The 21429-nt window shown below is 43.1% G+C and overlaps 1 protein-coding gene across 9 annotated transcripts in view; it reads left to right on the top strand.

Annotated features, from left to right (window-relative positions):
- LOC125763414 (CUGBP Elav-like family member 2) overlaps positions 1-21429 on the top strand; it is a 258303-nt gene that overhangs the window by 157578 nt on the left and 79296 nt on the right. For all 9 annotated transcript variants that reach the window (XM_049426602.1, XM_049426600.1, XM_049426598.1 and 6 more), the window contains one exon: positions 13101-13149. In XM_049426602.1, the coding sequence (XP_049282559.1) occupies positions 13101-13149 (49 nt within the window). The remainder of the gene's footprint in view (positions 1-13100; positions 13150-21429) is intronic.

The raw sequence follows: 21429 nt of genomic DNA, 5'->3' as shown, positions 1-21429 counted from the left end.
GTCTCAATCATCAGAACACGCTTGTCCTGGGGGGAAAAAACAGAATAAGGATGTTTGTAGAGCTTATAGTGCAAAAGCTGAGAACATTACGTCGACACAAGTTCGTTTTGCTTTACTGAAATTATGAAGTACTTACCCATGCTTCCCCGGAAATCAGTCCATTTCGCTGGTTTTGGGATAGTGTGTAAAATCACAAGAAAAAAAAAAACACTCATCCAAATACTACTCGTTTGATGCAAAAAGGATCGCTAAACTCAATACTCATTTATCCCCAAACACTGGGTTCGAATGCGACTATGTGGGATGCCGATGAAGAAGCGGAAAGCTCTTGCTGTGTCTTGTTGACTTCCGATTTTAGGTTAGTGCTAAAAATCTTTCATCCAACAGCAAACATCGGATGATGATTTGATCCTGTTGAGCAAAAAGCAGAAGCATCATTTCGCACGCGCGCAGCAATTTTGTCGTAGCACGAGTGCTTTTGAATCTGAATAATCAAAGCACATCAATGACTGTAGTCAGAAGTGGATGAAGGCAAGAAAAAAATAACAACAGCACCAGTCATTTGATAGCAGCCACATGCATAAACGCGTGTAAGTACGTCCGGAAACATGGTCTCGCTGTGAACGCCAATGCAAGGCGGAATGAGATTTCGGAGGTATTGATGGAAGCAAAATGAAAATCCTTGAAAATCATTTACCGCACACCGGCAACGAACGGATGAAGTTGAAGCATTTTCGTTGAAGAGTGTTTGAATATGAGCATCATATTTCCTCCTTGCAGCTGGTCCCATCTTTGGCAAACCGGCACGGCAGTTGATCGGGAAAGCTTCTTTAGAAAAAGAAAAGCAGCAGCAAAAAAAAAATGGAACGAGTTTTCCGTTTTCCTATCGATTTTCTTTGTTTGAGCTGCCCACATCGTTTTCCTACGAGAGAGAGATCGACTTAGTTTACACCGTACCGATGGTACTGCACGACGGGTTCTTCTGCAACTCATCGTAATTTTATATTAATACACCGGGTCTCATATTCGCACCAAAGTACGGACGAATGATGTTCTTTAATCTACGAAAAAGCACTGATTTTCACTTCCTTTATCACCAGTCAGCAGATATCTCCAGCTCGTTCTGCTGGGATCAGAGCGCATCAGTACGGAGGGGGGGCTACATTTGACTGTTTGCGTATCGAATGGCGTATCCGGGCTGGAAAGCATCGCCACAAACTCGCAATGGTGATTGAGATATACACAGCCGTACTCGCGCAACCGGCGCACTACCATGGCGTGTGTGTGTGGGTATTAGCACCTTAGCATCCGTTTCACCTTTCTTGGCCCCTTTTTGGCAAGAGGAAAAATGGTTCATCAAAGACACATTCACAAATGTGGGCATGGATGGAAAGGTGTAGTGATACTGCACCGAACGGGACACACGACACACGTTATCAACGGTCGTTGTAAGGAAGGAAAATTTTCCACAAAAAGATGAACCATCTCCCGGAGCGTCGTTTTGGCAGAAAAGCTTTTCACCACCTCCGGGGGGGAGGATCATCACAATAACCCGGCTACCCTGCTACTGGCAATGAGGGTACGATATCCATTTTCCACCGATGTTGATTTGAGTATTCCATTCAAAGTTCCGAACTGAATTTCCACTGGTATGAAACATTTTGCTCATCAGCAGCTTCAGGGTGCGATGAAAAAAATAAGGCTAAAAACAGCCTTAACTTAACTCTTTCATGAAGTGCAACATTTTGAAAACAAGAGCGTGACATTTAACATGTTTTGTTTTGCGGTTTGCATACTTTCGGGCGTTTTTTGACCTTTTTGGCAGTATTAGCTTACAAAGTCTTATTTTATACAAAAAGGTAATTCAGATTAGATTTATATTCTTTGGAAAAATAGATTGAAACCCGAACTCTCCTCTTCTAGGAATGTTATTCCTATTAACTATATTCCCCTTACCCTACGCTTATAAAATGTTTCCAGCATCAGCCACATCTGGACCATACCTGCTGAAACATGGAGAACTCCCAATGGGACATTGCACAGCATCAAAGCACTCGTTAATAGTGTGCTCAATTGCTTGTAACGATCATAAATCTACCTTTAATTGTGTTTCAATAACAAATATTGAAAAAGTACAGCACGCTGTACATCGCTGGGTGCAAAAACGACAGTGTGACTAGCAGCATATTATAGCTAAAACCTCTCCAGCGACATGAAAACGAATTAAGTAATTAGTAGCGTTGGGCCTTTTTGCTGGCCACTACTACGACACCGGCACACTGGTGATCCCGCGGTGACAACCTCTCAACCGTCACCGGCATCATTTTGCCCTTGCCCGGCATGGCTGTGTTCTGGGCGGGCGTGCAACAAACTGTAAAATTCATCGAAGCTGTGGGAAATTAAACTTTAATCGATCTATTATTTTCAATTTACATAATCATAATCGTTTAAACTCATAATCAGTGCTATCACCAGACCATGAGGGAGTGTCTGTGTGTGGACGTGCTTTTGCGAGTGTTTGTTGCGTTCGTGCGTTACTGCAACGTTTTTGATGGGACGTTTGCTAGAAAACATCCGTTGTTGTTTGACCGATCGCGTCCTGGTTGGGTCCGGCTAGCAGTTGGAAGCCAGTACCCGGATGCTGACCCGAGGAATGTGATAATCCACAACGCGAAGCTTGGCTGCTGTAGCCAGATGGTGCGGAAAGGATATTATGAGTGTGTTTCACAGGAAGCTCGCAACAAAGGATGCTTCTGGTGGAATATATGGTCCGCACGCTGATCGTCCCCGTCTAGAACAAACGAGCGTAATGTGTTTATGTGCCCCACCCCACCCGGCATGAGATGGATGGCACGAGCACGAAAATTAATTGCTTTCTCCGAGTTGTTATTGTTGTGATACGGGCTACTGGTTGCCCGGCCAGAAACATGCTGCAATGGTGTGGGATTATGAGTTTGAGTCACGTGGCTTTTAATGAGTGGAATAGTTTGCATATTGCGGTGATGAAGGCACACCATATTTGAAGGTGAAAAATTAAAGTGTGTTCTTGTTTCTAGCATTAAATATGACAACCTAAAGTTCTCCATCGATACTGCAGATATTAAAAAAAAAAATACTTCTTTTATTAAGTGTAATGCAAACAAAAAATAAATTCCTTTTTGAGTCCCGAAACAAAATAAAGAAAACCCATTATGTGAGTTCCATTCATCAACCTTGTGTAGGGGGAAAAAAAGTTCTATGCAGTACTTGGAATGCTGCAATTTTTCCTGCGAGACTCTCAAAGAAGCATTTTTCCCAGGGTTTGAGATTAAAAGAAAAAATCCAACGCTGACGTAGAAATTTGTTCAGCATGAATAGACTGACGTCGGCATTTATGGAAGGACAGGGTTGAAGAAACAACTCTATTGGTAAACGGAACTGGATAAGATGAATGACACCTAAATGCATTTTCATTAACTCGCTCGGTTCCTTTTTTTTTCTCCCAAACCGAAGCCACCTTCAAAGCTTCGGTTCATCAATTGTCGGAATGGGTGGTCTGGCGAAGGATGTGTGAGTCTTTTTTTTTGGCTAGTTTTCCTTTCGTCATTCCTGGCTGACGTGAGCTGCTGGTTGCCATTATTTCGGCACACCAACCTCCGGATGTGAGGTTCAAAGATTCATTTGAATACTGACTTGCTAGAATGCGACAAATTTGCTATAGAAGGATAGTTTGCTGCAGCAGGCAGCCGTTTTCAGTAGGAGCTGGTCTTAAAAGTTACGGTTTTTTGCTCTCCCACGTACTGATTTCCAGTATCTGGATGTGTTGGCAGATGCGAGAAATGACTAAACCACTGGGAAGGATAGTTGTATCAGAAGAATTCAGACTAAGAGTAGATTAAAATTGTGATAACCATGTGCGAAAAATCTAATTGACTAAGATACATTATTTTTGTTACCTAAATGAAACGATTTAAGACAGAAGATTTGTTTAACTTTAATGTACAAAATGTAATAAAAAAAATTATATTTACATTAATATGTACAATTTATATAAATTATGTTGTATTGCATTTTAAAAATGTAAAAATGGCTGAACATAAAATTTGACCAGATGTATGTATGAAACGCGCCAGCAGTGCAACTTTCCTCACATGTTCATGTTATGCCGGTTGCATACACACGGGCGCATTTCCTTCAGCGCTCGGCGCTGCATAACACCGGGCGATGTGCAAAGATTGAAGAGTAATTTGCGATAAATTTAGCTGTTGAAAAACGATTATGTTCTAATTTTATCACCCATCCTAGAGGGGTTTTGCGACAGTCGCCGCACGGCTGGTACGCTCCTGTTGGGCCGTATTTCTTCCGAGCGTTTCCTGGAATCTGCTCCGATAAACCATCATGTTTGAACTTTTTCTAATGAAGGTACGGTGCAAATGGCGCCGTTCGAAGGTGCAGATACACCACGCATAACGATCTATTTTTTTGCAGAACAGATAAGATGATGGAGAAAGGAAAAAAATACCTCCTTCCATCGTTATGGTTTGATGGTTTTGAAAATGCTTTCAAAATGGTTACACTTTCACAGCTTTAATAAGTCGTGGTTGAGGATTCGGCACATAAAATCAGTTGAAAGTTGCATCCGATACCGAGTTGGTAATTTGTTTAAAGGCTTCATCGATTTCATGCTTTTTTTTCTCATCTCACTGCTAGTGCTTAACCGTTTCTTAGGGATGCTCTCGAGAGCCTTTCACATAATTTGCAGCATTTTGCCCATTTTTACGTCTCTTATCTACCACCGGCCAGCCGTTGTTGGTGAACTGGTGGACCAGTTCCGAACCAAGAAATCAGACACCATGACCAACGATGGGTGTGCGGTGAGTAGATTGTGCACATGTGGAATTTATTTAAACTTCTAAACCCTCCCCGGCCCCCCACATTTCCCCATCGTACCAAATACCATGCGCCTCCTTCGGGTGTCGGGCATGTCGAACTAGAACGGAATACCCGCCGCCCTTTAATAAAGGCAAACCTGAAGGGTTGAAATCGCACAACACAACACAGTGATGATTTTGACGCCGCTCTTCCTTGTCCCTTTATGGTGGGACACACCATGGTACGGGAAAGGAGCTTCAAACCAAAGGAGCCCCAGAAGAGTGCCCCAAATGAAGCCATTACGGTTTAGAGTGGCAGCAAGACGATACGAAAGTAGAAATTACTGCTTCAAATCAGCCCGGGGCCACATTCTAGCTGCTGGCCGGTTTGTATGCCAACGATAATGCCGAAGAAAATGAGCACAACTTAGAAACTCACCTCTGGCACGTTCTGTTTTTGCCTTTCCTTGTCTGGCCTGGTACGCTGCGGCTGGTAGCAAAACGATCCTTCTCACTTGGTGTCATGATCGTGCAATTATTTCCTTCTTCACGAGCACCAAGCGTATTCAGTGGAAGGAAGGAAGGTACGGTCATAACCATAGCCAGGGTTTTTTTCTTCTTTTGCTTTGCAAGAGAGTGTTATACCCTCAAGGCTCTTCAGAGCCACCCCAAAACTCACTGTGCCAATATTTGCAAGTGTACCCACGGCGACGATTTTCACAACAAGAGGTGATAATTCTTAGAGCAAGTTTTAAGCCGAACAAACGAACGGGATAGATCGAACGCGAATTCAAGCGCACATTAAGGAAAAACTTACCAAACCCCTCCAAAAACACACACACACACACACACTGAATGGACGGAAGCATTTCACTCAGAGTGCAACTCAGAACCTGTTCCCGGACCTTCCCGTTGCAATATGGCATTAAAATTCATTTTTATATCTCCCAGGTGAGGGAATTAACGGCAATAACACTTCGGTCGGGATAGAGCATCCAAACGGTTGCCATGAGAGTAGCAGCCGCGAAATGTGGTCGCCTGCCGTACGATTCCTACCGGGAAAACTCCAGTCTAGACGGCAGACGACCACTGATGAACGACCAAACATGATTGTTTCAAAGAAGAAATACCAAAAACAAAAAAACAGAAACTTGGGAAACCAAATAGAACGATATTCGCGTGTTCCTGTCTTTTTTTCCTGATGGGCAAACGGACGAAGGAATAAAAGCTGCTGTTGAATACATGGAACACATATTTCCCTTTTTTTTTATTTAACGATGAGGAAGTGAATGAGAATTTTGTTTTTGTTTTTGGTGATTTTTTTTTTCACATCGACACGTGCACACGCGGCACACGGTAGCAATCATCAACTCGGAAGTCTTTTATGCATATGTGAAGAGCGCATTACGTTGAATTTAAAACGTCCCGTCTCGCTGACACCAACATTGGGCTCGTGGACAGTTAGGCAGGGGATATGTGCCTTTGTGAGTGTGTATTTGCGTGAAAAAGGATAAACCCTTGTGGTGGTGGAAATCCTGTTAATCCTTTGCGGGATTTTCAGTGCACGAAAGCATTCGAGGATTATAGGCAACACATCTTTCTACCCGTTCCCTTTTTTTGAGGAGCTCTTGAAAGTATAGTTATTGGAGGGGTGAGTCAGAAATAGAATTGAGTACAAGTAGACCGATTGTAGTAGACGAGTGTAGTTCCCGCATTGTCGATACGATTGCTAGCGCTGTTCGGGACGGACACAGCCCACTTAGAAACGTCCGCTAGATTCCGGCATCAGAACCCGAAGGGACTTTCATCTCGATGCAGAAGACACACGCTGGACAGTGGACGTGACGATTCTAACACGCTTCACCAGCGTCCAGTGTCCAAGACACATGAGGACAGAAGATCGCACCGACTCACTCGCTGGAGGTAGTGATTCCTCAACGGACCTTCATGTGTGCCGAAGCGAAGCTCTCTAATTGAATTTAATCTGTCTCGTATTTATATTTGGATTCGGTTTTACCCCATACACCGTTTTGAGTACACCCGGTAGAGGATGGTCTTGTACTAGACCATCGGCAGTGTAGTGGAATCTCCCGTAGGATTCTGGGCAGCACTGATGAAGAACCGATTATTATGCTACAAAATCGTCGTGCGCTTTGCTCCCTCCAATTCGTAGAATATCTTGGGATGGGGACAGCTGTATGGGTGACACATTTCTATCCCGAATGTCGGGGTCGTGGTCTTTCCTACTGGACAGAACCTATAGCCCGGGTATGTATTATGTGTTTCTAGCTGCACCAGTGGACCACACTTGCTGGAAACGGTGTACGAGGTGACTTGTGACACTGCTATGTGCTTAAGGATATTCTACAGGCGAACCGAGAACGACCTGTTGCTGTCCCCAAAACTCCAAGCATTGGTGGCAGCAGCATATGCAGGATGCTACAACGTCGAAGACTTCCAGCATTTCCCTTGCCCGATTGCTGAGGGAAGAATACTTGCCACTCATCTGCATGTGAACAAATACACCTTTTTCCCAGAGTGTTGTGACCCCCGTAATTGGCTTCTAAGCCGATGGGGTATTTTCCATTTTAATCCCTTCATAAGCTTGTTTTCTGTGCAATTGTTGCTTTGCCAAAAGCAAAATGAGTCTGTTCGATGCGAGTTCTGCTCTCGGAGCTTGCTGTGTGTGTGGGACCGTTCTCGTCCGATCGATTGTCTTACCGAGTGTAGCCTGCAGACGAAGACTTGGGCTTAAATTGGAGCTTTAATAAATTAAAATGACACATGTGAAGAAATTTATACCTTCCCCAGGAGGGTCCAGACTGGAAAATGGAAAAACCTCTTTATGGAAGGTTATGGAAAAAAATACTCCTTCAACTCGGAAGACACGTTTAGCAAAGGATACTCATTTATTTATGGTACAGTTTTTGTTTCCCATCATTCGTGGCACAGTTATATGGGCGAATGTTCGTTGATTGTCATGAAGCGTGTGCATTTTTAACGAGCATCCCGACCGGTACCAAATCATCTTTTACCATGTTGATTCCCAGGTGTAGCGATGTGTAATATAGAAAGAATATGTAATTACGATTTGAAAAATTTGCTGCTTGAGGTGAACGGAGCAGGAAAAATAGATTTAAAAGTGCGGAAAACTCTCATGAACTTAAAGCTTCCAATTTCCAGTGCCACCACCATGTGGCATGCTGTAATGGGGTACTCACTTTTGAAGGAAAACGAAAAAAAAGGTTCATAAAGAAAACCCACGAAGGAAAAGTGCTTATGCTTCTTGCTGGTGTACCCAAAAACAGCCCCAAAAACACACGCTCGTTAGTCAAGGCTGGGCTGAAAAGTTAGCTGTCGTACGTAAAGCTGTTAGCCCTGTTGTGAAGTTCGTTCTTAATTAGCCTTTTAAAGAAGGCACAGGAGTGGAAACAGAGCATCCGGGCATGGACTTCATGGAAAAAGCCCGTTTCATCCTGTTAGCCTCTCATGATAGACAGCTTCTAGTCTAGAGGGAAGTATAAAACAGAAGCACCAAGAGAAAAAAAGCCCGTACATCCAAATATAATAATCTTGTCCAGAAGTTGTACCTTCGAACTACTAGCCATGTTTCGGGAGAAAACAGATTGGTAACATATCGGTAGGATGTGCCTGATGCCTTCCAGTTCGATAGTTGCCGAATAAGTTTAAGCCTGTCCCCGTAATGGGTGAGTAAAATGGGTAGTGAGTGCTGTTCATGCAAGTCACTCCTCCTTACCACGGTGGGAATGCCACGAGTATATCACCAAGTCAGAACACACATCCACGAGCAGGAGTACATTTCAGCCTCATTAATGGGCGCTACCTCACCTGTGGCTTTGCCGCGTTAGTTTGGGGGTTTTAGCGGGAGGGTTTTTCGGGAAGTAATAAATTTACCCAGGGCGGTTTGGTTGGTTGGTAAAAGTTGGTTTCTGCAAGTAAACAGCTTGTCCATACCACTTCCCCCCACCCCCCCCCCCCCCACCCAAACAAGGTAAAGGGGCGAGAAGTGAATTTCCATTCCATCATATGTAGGTATGGAAAACCTTTTAGTGGGCACAGAATTTCCACACCACCAGGTGGTTTGTTTAGTTTATTTTTTAATTGATTGACTCCACACTTTTGAGGGATTTTCTAGTGTTTGTGGTAACATAATTTTAAGTATCTTTTACTTCAAATATACATTTTATGTACAACCATAGTTTGCACATCAAATTCAGTAAAATAGTGATAAATTTAAACGCCTGTATATTTCCCCAAATGGATGCATTTTGTTCTGAAAAGCTGTATGGAGCCAGCATCGTATGGAGCCGCAGTGGTTGATGGAAAGCTTTCCGCACGACGATGCCTTACAACCGATCATTTACGTTTCGATGGGCTTTCTAGGAGCACATGGGCCACCTTATCTACCATACCGAGGGTTCCACCGGTGTAATGAAGTGCCGTCGTACACCACATGGAAAGGCATTTTAACGATGCCACCGATGAGCGTACGAGCGAACACACGATTAACGAGCAGCAATGATCAACGGTCCCCCCAAACCCTGACGGTGGTGACGCTGATGATGATGATGATGGTGCAGTTTAGCACCGATAAAGACGTTGACTGACCGGAAATGGGTGGTTTACGGTGCAGGATGGTGCACCTGGGCGCGGTATACACATATCGTCACGCGAACCGCGATAGCTTACGCCAGCGCGTTCGAACTCAATTAGAGGTGCCGCGCTGCATTTATGCGTGTTTGCGTATTTCTGTGGCCAAAAGCATACAACGAACGTCCAGCGGTACCTAATTGTGGCGCATAAAGCGGCTAGAAAGCGTTGATCCTACGATTCGCACGCCCCCGCGTTAAAAAAAGGACATCGTTCATGTGATCGTTTTGGTGGCAAAATCATGACACGCCATCACCGAAATGAACGTATTTTAAATGTGCCGGCTTTCGAGGCCTTATATCGGCCACACATCAATGCTCCCGGTGTTCGATGGCCGCCTGATGGTACTCAAATTTGGGGTCGTTCTGAAATACAACAGCAAACAAAAAACACGGACCAACCTGAACCTGGCAATCCCGACACACGACTGATTCCGGGCGACCGTTCGTTACCGCCATCGAAACCCTCTAATTGAATCATTTCAGAATGCATCTCTTCCACAGTTTTGCTTCTAACGACCGACTACTGCCAACAACAGCTACTTTCACTCGTCCCCACGATTGTGGATGCAGTGCACGTTTCTCGTTTCGATGTTTTATTTTTTTTTATTTTTGTAGGAAATGTGTATGTATTTTGTGGGATTTTAGTGTGTCCGTGTCGAGTGTGTGGAGTGAAATGAATTTACCCAATCGATCGTGGTTCAAATCGAAAATACTTCTGTGGAAAACTGGACGATAGCATTCACCCCGGGAAAAAAAAATCCCTAAACCCGGTCACAAAATGTCCTGCGACCGGGTGCCAATAAAAGAAATGTAAACCTCGTTAAGCGATCAGTTTAAACGATAGCCTTCCTCTACCCGGTCTGATGGTGTCTCAATTCCATCAAAATTTATCGCAACGCGGTTCTGTCGGGATCGACCGAAAGAAATGGATACCAATCTAGATGGAAACGTGCCCGTGCATTCGTGGAGTACGAAATTGAATAGATACATTTTTTTCCTCTTCTAATTTTCCAATATTATTGAGCAATGAAATAAAACATTAACTAATTAAAATGTTCTTTTGGGGTATTTGTTTAATAGTTGTTTAATAAAAGGTTATTTTTAATTAACAAACGCTACAAACATTGTATGTACTGTCCGGACATCGTTGCTAAAAGACCATATTATCTACACCATCATTTAACTATCCTAATGAGAAGATGCTTCTGTGTTCAAGTTTCGACATTCGCCTTACTAACCATGCTTAAAAGACGTATGAATACGACCGTCTTACGCAAAACACAATTATTGAATAATAATGTGTTTATGGTGTATTATTAACGTACGTACGGTTGGTCTACTTATGGCTACTCCTAGTACCTGCCCTTCAACTGCCACGTACGGGCGGAAACAATTTATTGGTCGATCTTTAGCAGACCGTTCTCAAGAGCAAGAGGATGCACTTGCTGCGTTGGTAAGGTGTACTAAATAATGAACGTCAGCGCACCAAATAGAATACTAGCTGCAACGAGCTGATACCAAGGATGCTTTATGCAACGCCACGCCGCTGTCGTGCGTTTGGTGGAGACTCTTGAATGTGGGTGTGGGTTAAGCCTCCCAAATGCATTATTATTCCAATTTACTCAGAAACTGCCACACTCCATTTCGTATGTGCGTGTGTGTGTGGCTGAATATTGTAAGACGAACTTAAAGGGCGAACTATGACCTATATTATGAAGAAAATTGAATGCGTATATTTAACTAGCTTTAGGAGTTTGTGAAGCATCAAGCTTTAGTAAATTTCCCCAAAACTAAGCTTGTTTTAATGAGCAGTTCATCATCTCTTTCGGGAATGTTGTGCTAGGTTAAAAATAAAAAAAAATCGCCCTAAGATATGCAATCCGCATTCGCCCTAAAGTATGCAATCCGTGTACAGAAATTATCTTATTTAAAAAATTGTTGTCACTTGCATTGAAACAGCTGCCTTTTTGTATGTAAATCCACTTCTAATCCCTCACCTAACCTAATAGTTACAAACAATTAATTTTACATGAGAATGTGTAGAAACAACTACAATACTGCAAAACACATTCTTCACCCCGCCGAACGAGCAATATCAGTTCAAATTTACATTGCGAATTACTTCGACGCCCGGTTAGCATAACTGCTTAAAAACCTGCCAAACCTGCCCTGTTTCTATGCCTCACATCCTGGCCAAACTATAAGTGCTTTCGCCCGGTGGAGTGCTTAAATGCTAAAGCCAAATAACCACCGTTGGCTGTTGACTACTTCACAAACAATGCGCCACTCACCCCAGAGTCAAAATTATATTTCCCTTGCATACAAACTCACCTTCTTTCTTCCTTTGGCGAAAGAGAATTAAATCGGGTGAGAGCAGTGTGGAACACCAACCACTTACAGGACTATTTTCTTAAGATGTCTTTCGAAATTTTCCCTCCTACTATTCGCATTATATACAACGTGGGTCTGAAAAGCAAAGCACTTACTCCAATAGTCACCAAGAGTACGTTGGCCCGCAGGAGGGAGCATCCAGGGGCTGAAATAATGGACCTCAAAGATCTCAAGGAGCTGTGAAGACAACAATAGTGTGTTCTGTAGTGACTTATTGTTGTGTTTTGCAGTGCTCTCCGTGCGTCTCACTGCCGGGAAGCGAGGTTTGGGTTCTTTGAAAGTTTTGGGTTTCCCACTTAAGAATAACTACATCTACACACTCCGCACCTCAAATACACACACCCACTAACCGTCTATTTCCGAAAGGTAGTGGTGGTTGGGGTCGGTGAGAAAGTTTTAATTAAGGAAATATTTGCTTTACCGCTTTCACTCGATGATGGAGCACCTTTCCAATCTTCCTGTTTATATTACCAGATCCTGTGCAAGGATAAGCTTTAGCAGATACACAAACATGTATGCAGACACACACACAGACAGACTGCAAAAGTCCCCAGTATGTTGTCTTTAATTCGAGCCTTTAGCAAGGCAATGGCGTGTGTAAAAGATAGCTTGATCTTGCCAACTTTAGTTTGAATTCTACCCCAACGGTGAATTACTCCTTCTACGCGCTCTAGTGCTAATAGTTGTGTGATGATGATTTCATCATCTCGCACCGCTCATCAAAGCAATCAATACACGGGGTAAGGCTTTATTCCTAATCATTTCCTAATTATGTGCATCGTACACACACACACACGCCCGACATTCGTGTGGTACGTAATCTGATTCACCATTTAAATGTTTGCAAAACGCGCCTTGTTCACTCCATAAATTGTCCATTACGCTAATTATGCGGTCCAAGAGGACCGGGAGGGCTACACAGTGTAGGGAGAATGAAGACATAAATGGATCCATTTGTAGCGCGATGTTTCGGGACTAATTTCATCGCTGTCCGATCCGAATCGAATTAATGCTGCTAAGGGTATTTAGTGAGCTTGCCTCTATTATGCTGCACACCGGTGCCAATAAAGCTGCTGACTAGTGCGTGTCCATTTCTACACCAGAAGTTCCAGTTCCCCACCCACTCTCCGAACATGCCCAGTAATTGACTAATTCTTTTTTGTTTCGTTTTTTCCCTCCTTCACAGATGCACCATCCGATCCAGATGAAGCCGGCTGACAGCGAGAATCGAAATGGTAAGTGGAAAAACGAATCGCTTTGACAGCGATGAATTGTTTCTGATAATGTTACTCCTTTACCGAGCTCATGGAAGAAGCCATACCCCAGTGGTGAAAATGATTCTGTTTGGCAAGAAACTTTACCCATGAAGAATATCGTACTGTATCGTATTTTAATTAAATTCCCACCCCCAATTGACCCCAAAATAAACGTTGATTTGAGAAGCCCCAATCAATTGGGAGGTGTGTGAAAACAGTGAAAAGGGATGAAAAGTCTTCTCTTACAGTAAACTGAGTTTTGCATTCGATCGTCCCACGGTATATGCTAGAAATACACTCTCTAACACCTACAATCATCTGGCCAGAAAGTTAAGTGGCAAAGACAGAGACAACTTGCCGCACACCGGTGGCTTCCCCGTTTAAATGAATGTCAATTTCAATTCTTCCGCTATGCCTCATTGGCAGTGGAAATGTTACACCCACCCCAAGAATAGAGGTGAGCGCATGGAGGCACTCGGGCTTTAAATTAAATGTGAATTCTTCGGAATATCTGTCGCAGCAGTGGATTGTGGGAGGTATAAGATGTACTTCAGTAATCCACTAGAACCCGAATCAAACGTCAGAAGCTTAAGAGTTTTGATATTTTATGTACAATTCCGGCGAACCTGGATCAATACACGTCTCCATGTTCTACAGATGCGGTGGAAACAGAACATGTAACTAAGGATTAAAATGGTCCAGGACATTATCTAGAAACTAGTCAAAGGGCTTATTCCTGTCAATTTTTTTTTGTGCGAAAATAAAAACTACCCAACTTAGGATTCATTTTTTATTAACCGTACAAATCCGGAGAATTAGTTTCATCTGACATCAGGAACAGAATAATCCTTGCTTCGTATTTCGAGGATTGGGGGTTGACTATTGTAGGTACGTATATGCATCTTTTCCAATGTATCGCAGGTGTAAAGATAGAGAAAATACCACAACTGCACTTGTCTACTTACCCAACAATAAATCCAGATGGCCGCTAGGCAATCTATTGACGCTTCAGCAAATAACAACAACTTTCTCAATTAAACTTTTTCGTTTTCCTCTGCCAAATTCGGTGGAGTCACGCCAACGCCGATCGGTTACGGTTTGCCTGTCCCACTCGGAGACGGTCGGCCTGATAAATGGTCCTGCGACACGACATTCATTCACCTCGGTAGCCAGAAAGTCGTTCTGGGTCTTACCCATCCTCGGCAAGAGTCGTCATGTTGAAGCTTTAAACAAAATCTACTTCCATTGCGTTGATATGTGTAGGTTACCTGGGTAGAAATGTGTCCAGGCAGCAATGCACAAATACAAAAAGGGGAAAGATAAGGAGTACTTTTGTGTGGTGCCCTTTGGGCGATTCGATCTACGAATTGCAATCTACTTATTGCCCATGTTTATCGCTTTTCGATTTTTTGTTGTCCTTCCCAATATCCACATCATTCGCTATGTGAAAGAGCTAGCTTTTTTGTATCGCATGTTGCAAAAAAAAGGATCCTTAAGAGCTTGCTAACGATGGATGACTGACAGACGACGAAGAAATAGACGAGCGAGATAGACGAGATACAAAAAACTGATTCCAGGCAAAGAGCAATATCTAGCATGGTTCTGTGCTCCACAAAAAACTGATCTATGAAATACTTTTATTTGTTCTACACCTTCCACACCCGAGAGCGTGGAAGAAGTTTGGGAAATTGAAGCGCGTCGGTCCGGAAATTTGAAGAATTCAATTATCGGTGTCACTTTTCTTACATTAATACTGTAGCACAAGAAACATGGCCGCGAACTCAAGATAACACCCATAGTGTACGGTCTAGGTGCAGGTTTTTAGGACAACAGAAAGATTGATGAGAGAACCGTGTCCACAATGTCCTGGAAACTGCCAGCGGAAATGAAGTAACCGATAACAACCACCGATGTGGTTCCATCGGTATCATCATCATTAAATTCGGTACTGGGAAGATTGTTCGATGCTGGACGCGTCTTTTCGATTCAAAATGGTCCACTATGACCCAGAACAGGCAGCAGAAGATCAATTAATTTAATGTCTATTCCCTATTTTCTTAACCTAACTTGCTTAAGAATCCAATCCTAGATCCAACAAAGATGTTAGCCTTTTGTTCGCCATCCTTATAAAGAGTCTGCCCATATCTCAAGCCCTTTTTGTTTTATTGTTGCTTTCTTCGCTTTAGATTCTTTTGCAAAAAAACAGAAAACATTTCTGCCTGTATTTGTTTAATTCTCGACAACCTTATGCACTGTGGTTATTGTTTCTTCTTTGCATTTCAAAGCTATCCACCGCTAAATGAATGGCGGATGAAAACCGGTGCGTGGAAAGGGCTGGAAACGAAATATTCAAATAGAAATGATTCCTTTCATTAAATTTAATTTTAATAATTAAGGGCTGATGATGCTGACCCGAAACCAACAACGAAGTACGAAACTCCACCGTTCGGAGCAGTCAGAAGCGGAGTCCCGACAACGGTTGGTAAAATGGTTTCCACGAACCCAGACTACGATCCGTACATTCTGTAGATTGGTTTTTGAATGTTGCATTTATTCAGTGGAATCCTTTTTCGGTTTCCTTTTTTTCACTTCACAAACCCAACCCAACTGAGAATGGGCCAAATGGATGCAAAAAGAAAAAACGGGCGCTTCCTTTTGTACAACCGCAACAATTTGCACAGGACGCATCAGCACGAGAAAGTGCCGTGGGAAGGGTAGAAGAAGGAGCACAACAACAAAAAAAAAGGATGTGGAGAATTTGCAACTGGAACGATTTTCCATTTTGCTTACCGTTGGACTTTGGCTACAAGGAGGAGGATTGCTTGCCCAAGCACTGGAAAAGGAAAATAAAGAACACATGTTTATTAGTGAGAATTGGTCGTGGTGTGCAGTAGCTTCTTTACGATTGGCATTTCGCTAATTTCACTTAACTCTGGATAATTTAATAACGGTCCCCTACATTGGAGCAATAGAATTTGGATTACTTACCTATTTCTTTTCTTCAATGTGTATTGAAGAACAACACGGAAAAAACATTATTGATTCCAAGGTTAATGACTTAAATTGATTAACAAAAGAGCAAGTAAATTAAATAAATTCAACTGTAATTTTGAAAAAGTAAATAAACAATAGTAATAAAATCAGCGTGTGTGTGTGTGAATCCGTTTGACACAAGGCTTCGTTCAAAACAACACAAACCGAATTTGACAGTTTCGTTGGGAAAAAAATTATGAATCTTTTCGTTAAAAATCAGGTCGCATACCGCGGTACGATTTGTGTAGTGTTTGTACAAAGCTCAATAAACAATTATGTATTTTATTCAAACTGTGGAAAACACTTTAGTAAATCTTCCTCAAAACTGTCCAGATTGTGTAAAATGGCCCATCGCTTCGTATGGTGTACAAGCAACAGGATATACGTACTCTATTACCGAAATGTGTAAAAAATGTCTTTGGTTTGGTGACCAGCGCACAGATTCAGACAAAGGTTTTCTAAACATTAATCGCCTTTTGTTGATAATCGATTATAACATATTTTTATCCTTTTGGTTTATTTGTAGGTAAGTGAGGAGAGAACGCAAAAGCACCTGATGAACTTGTGGTTTAATTTGTGGATTGATGTAGGATACAGTTACGATCGTAAGTAAACAAACTAGTAGATGGCGGAAGCTGTATCTCTTGCTTGGTGTGTTTTAGGATTTTGAAAATTAGGATTCCTGGATAGTATTGGAAGCAATCAACTGATCAAGGCAATACTCAAAATATATCTTTGGAGGATGTTCTCCCTCTTCGAGTCAAAATGCACTTTCAAAATATGCATGAATGGATTGCGAGTCCATTGGTTGCAGTCGTCCATCCACGATAACTCAGCATCGTTCACTGTATTTGCCGAGTTGTGATCGATATGATGTTGTTACGTTTTTATTTCTATAATGCCCATTTAACTTCCTGTTAGACATCCATAGATAAGTGAGATCAGAACTTGTTTATAAACAAATACCAATTTAAGATTATCTATTACTTCAATATTTAAAATGGCCAGTTTGTTTTAAGGTCCATAAAGACTCAGAACGGCATTCAACTGCCGTAGCACTCCCAACAACCGTTCATAATCTTATGCGCAAGGCAGAACCCCAATGTTTTTGGGGTGTCAAGCAGGACAGCGACTTCAAACGGAAACACTTTTTTCGCGTGCCATCAACTAGATCGTACGGTGAGTTCCACTGCTGTAGTTTGCAAACATATATTTATAAAAGCGTTTTTGTGCAATGCTGCTGCAGCGAACAGGAAACGGCGCGGAACACACAGTGGATGACAGCGAACATTGTGCAGCCTTTTTTATGTTCTGCTGTTGCTCGAGGAATTGTTTTAGATTTTCCCTCGCCCTAGCCAGCCGTCGTCCACCCGCCGCAATATCTAAAACAGTTTCTTTCGATATTGCCTGTGTGCCCAACCCAGTCATGCTACTGCTTCTGCTGGACGGCTGGAAACGGACATGCTGAACCAATTTTATGAACGTGTAGCGCATATAAACAATTTTTCATATATCCTTAAACCGGGAACCGGGAACCGGTCATACACTACAGGGGTTTGATGCGGGGGGTAGTAGTAGCACCATGTTATAGCTCTCGGATACAGAGTAAAGCCGGACAAAAACCGGCCCTCGATTATTGTCCAGATGTATGTGTATGCCATAAGAAGTTCTTTATTTTTCACTACCGCCGATTGCATGTCGCAAATGAAGCCCAGAAGCTTAGCGCAAAAGCAATGTAACATACGATGACCGAGTACATAAAGCATAACAGCAACAAAAGCGAACATTTCGATTGCCCTTGCATCAGGCAGGATGGCCTTATACGGTGTGAGGCGGGTTTTTTTGTTGCAGCAACTGCACTATAAACTACAAAGCCCACAAGGGTGGTGAGGCGCTTTTCCTGCGAGTTGAAGGTGCAATTTCTTGTGCCTTTTCGATATTTCAATGTTTAGTGTTTCGTTTATCGCGCAGCATTACAGTTTATGTCCGTATAGGCGTTGTACACTGTGTTTGTCGCAGTCGGTAGTAGTTAGTTTTTGGTTCTTTTATAACCCACTCCCCCAGGGGTATGATGGTATGATTTTCCAGATTTTGTGTCAATTGAAGGGTCATTCGGGACGGCTTTTTTATGATGCTTCGAATAGGACGTATGTTTTGGACGACGTAAACTTTTTGCGAGGCATGTTTAGTATCGTACTTTTGGTGTTTTTTGGGCAATGGATTTTTTTTAAGCTAGAGCACGATTACAGGCGCACAGGATGAAGTTGTCGGTAGCTCATCATTTCGTTTAATGGTTTTGCACCGTGAAGCAATGAAGTTCTCAAAACATTATCAAAGATATTTAGTTTCTGGGGGATAGGACAACAGTATGCAAAACGAAGTGTCTTAACCCCTATCAAGGGATAAAACTAATTTTCGATGGAATTTTCACCACCTGTTTGTCAGTCGGTTCGACTTTAAGCGGTCCCCTCCAATGTCACCGTGGTGGTCGACACTTTAAATTGAATGTCGCACACCTTGGATGCAACCACAATGCAACCACTTAGCAGTACCGTTTCGGTTGATCCTTAACTAATTAAACCGAAACTTTATCGTACAAGCGAAAGGAAATCGGCAATCGATAGAATATTGGGAACGTAAATGTCAAACCGGTCGACAACGGTTTGGCGCAGTTGCGGTACTCGGTGCCTTAATTGAAACCAACGATCTCGAACGACGTCGACGACGAGGGCCTGATGTCCTGTTTCCGATGGATGCAAGGCGTGTCTCTGCGTTTTCTGTGTTTGAGACGATTGAGAGGTGGAAAATCGAATCTTCTTAAACGATCTCAACGGTTGCAAAGCGGTTAATACGTGGCGTGACGAGAAGCAATGCGAGATTTATTGGGTGTAAAATTGTCATTTGCATCTGATGCCACTCGTTCACTTGCGTGTAGGAACGATCGCACCACACAAAATGCATACCCAATTGTGTGTTTGTTGGCGGTCGGCTAGTCTATCGCTCGGGTGGTGGCGGATTGCGAATGCACGGTGATTCAGATTCGGGTGAAAGAAAACATTTCCATTCCGTTTGTTTTAAAATAGAACCAACGCGTCTGTTGGGAGAACTTACGGGTCATTTTCCTTCTTTTTTTTTACGCTGTGCCAAGTGTTTGCCACCCCAAAACCATCGAAACGCTGCAAGATTCTTGGTGAGTTTATCGCAGGGCATTGACATATACATTGTGCACAACAGTGTGGGCAAAACCAAATTCGACAGCGGTTGCAACCGAGAGTGCATCGGACCCAAGATGAGTTTGCAAATGAAACTGATCTTATTGTTTAATTCTTGCTATGCTCCTTTCGTTTTAGAGAACAATTCTTAAATGCCGTTAGGAAACATGGTACCTGGTAGTATGGAGAATTAAGTTCGTATCTTGGTATACTCCCGATGCGACATGGTTATGGATGGGTGTAAAGTCGTTTGCGGTTTATTCCCAACCCAGGAGGAAGGCTCTAGCTTCTCGCCACTAAGCACAGCCCCAATGCGTTAAACGGGTGGACACTCTTCCGATGTTCGTCTACACAATATGGAAGGATAGAACGCGAAGGAACGTCAGAATGCTCTCTTCTCCATAGTATCTGTTCGATATCTATTCGATGTCGTTTCCGGCACGCGTGTCGTGAAGTACCGAGGCAATAGCCCATACCTTCTCCATCTTTCTAATCACTTTTCCACCATTCTTTCACGGGTTTTTTTTATTTCCTCTTCTCTCCAACTCGCCCTAGTGGTTATAGACAGACGACAACGACACATGGTTCCGTTGTTAGTCGGAGGTTTATGTTTTATACTTTTTCGTGGTCACCATCCTCAAACACTCACGCGCAGCATATGGCGGATGTGGACATGCGGATATCACCTCCCGCCATGCTTCTCCTTCACAGAAACACACCGAGTATCGGGCAAGTTGTCGGTTTTATCGTGTTTCGTTCTTGGGTGCCCGGTGATGATCGGCGAGAACCATGTTTTGCGGTTGACCTGTTAATTTATGCTGAATGCGTTTGCCGACCCCAAAAACCAACCCCAACCAGACGGTGCGCGTGTGTGTGCTGCTGCTGGTGGTTGTGTCATTGGGTTGCGGACCGGGTGCGATTATGGATGTTGTCACCAATTTTTAATGACCAATTTTTTTTTATTCCCTTAACACTCTCCGGTCACATCACCTGCGTTATTTCCCGAGCCATTTGGGTGAATTTTCTTTCGCTTTCTCTGTCCCTTGTACTACTAACGATTCTATGCCATGCTCCGGTCACTGGTCATCGGCTATTAATCAGTGTGTGTGTGCTCGCGCTCGAACTAGCAATAATTTTACTGCTAAAACTTTACCCCACACTTGGATCACGGTATGATGGCACTGAAAAGTCACGCTGGTGGCCCGATCGCAAACAGTCATATGAAACCAGCCGAGCGGTGTAGGTGGAAGTCGGCCACAGCATTTCTCCATCTTGAATGTTCATCCCACGAGTATCGCACGCGCGCGCGCGTATTACGATGATGATCGCTGACGGCAACTGTCGCGATTTTAAACAGCTGCGTCCCTGTTTGGCGGCCACTTAATTATCGTTCTAGCTACTAGCGATCTCCCGATGAACAACCCTGTTTCTGAATTGTTCCGTGCGTGCGAACAAAAAATTCGAAAAGAGTATGGGAGAGAGAAAGAAAGCATCCAAATATATCGAATCGCTAAAACATGTTCCATAGAAATTCGATTCGTTCCGTAGTATGTAACACGTTGTATTAAATAAAGAAATGTTTGAAGCAAATAACTTCTTTTTTATACATGCACCATCACTTTTCAGTTCGCGAAAGATTATGAAAACACGCTCATCAGCATTAAAAAGGCACTGAAGTAGCTGACTCTGCTCCAAACAGTGTGCATTACTGTACAATGTTAATTAGAAACTGAAAGTGAAATTTAATCATCTTCCCCGCCCCCGGGTTCGTCCATCTGCCAGCGCTTAGTCGCATCGTCCGTCCATCCACTTAAGCGTGAAAACGGACGGGACAGTGCCGAGAGCTGCAACAGAAGACTCCCCATCAAGTCGGCACCGTGTAGCGGTGAAGCACTAGCCATTCCTCTCGGGTCGCTTCACGTGTGTGTCCACGGCTGTCGTCACCATGAAGTCAAAATGAAGTGGCATGACACGGGGACAGACTTAACTGTCGCTGTCTTGATGCTGCTGCTGC

This window comes from Anopheles funestus, chromosome 2RL, assembly GCF_943734845.2.
Source record: "Anopheles funestus chromosome 2RL, idAnoFuneDA-416_04, whole genome shotgun sequence".
Taxonomy (NCBI): Eukaryota; Metazoa; Arthropoda; class Insecta; order Diptera; family Culicidae; genus Anopheles; species Anopheles funestus.
This window is presented reverse-complemented; position numbering and strand designations above follow the sequence as displayed.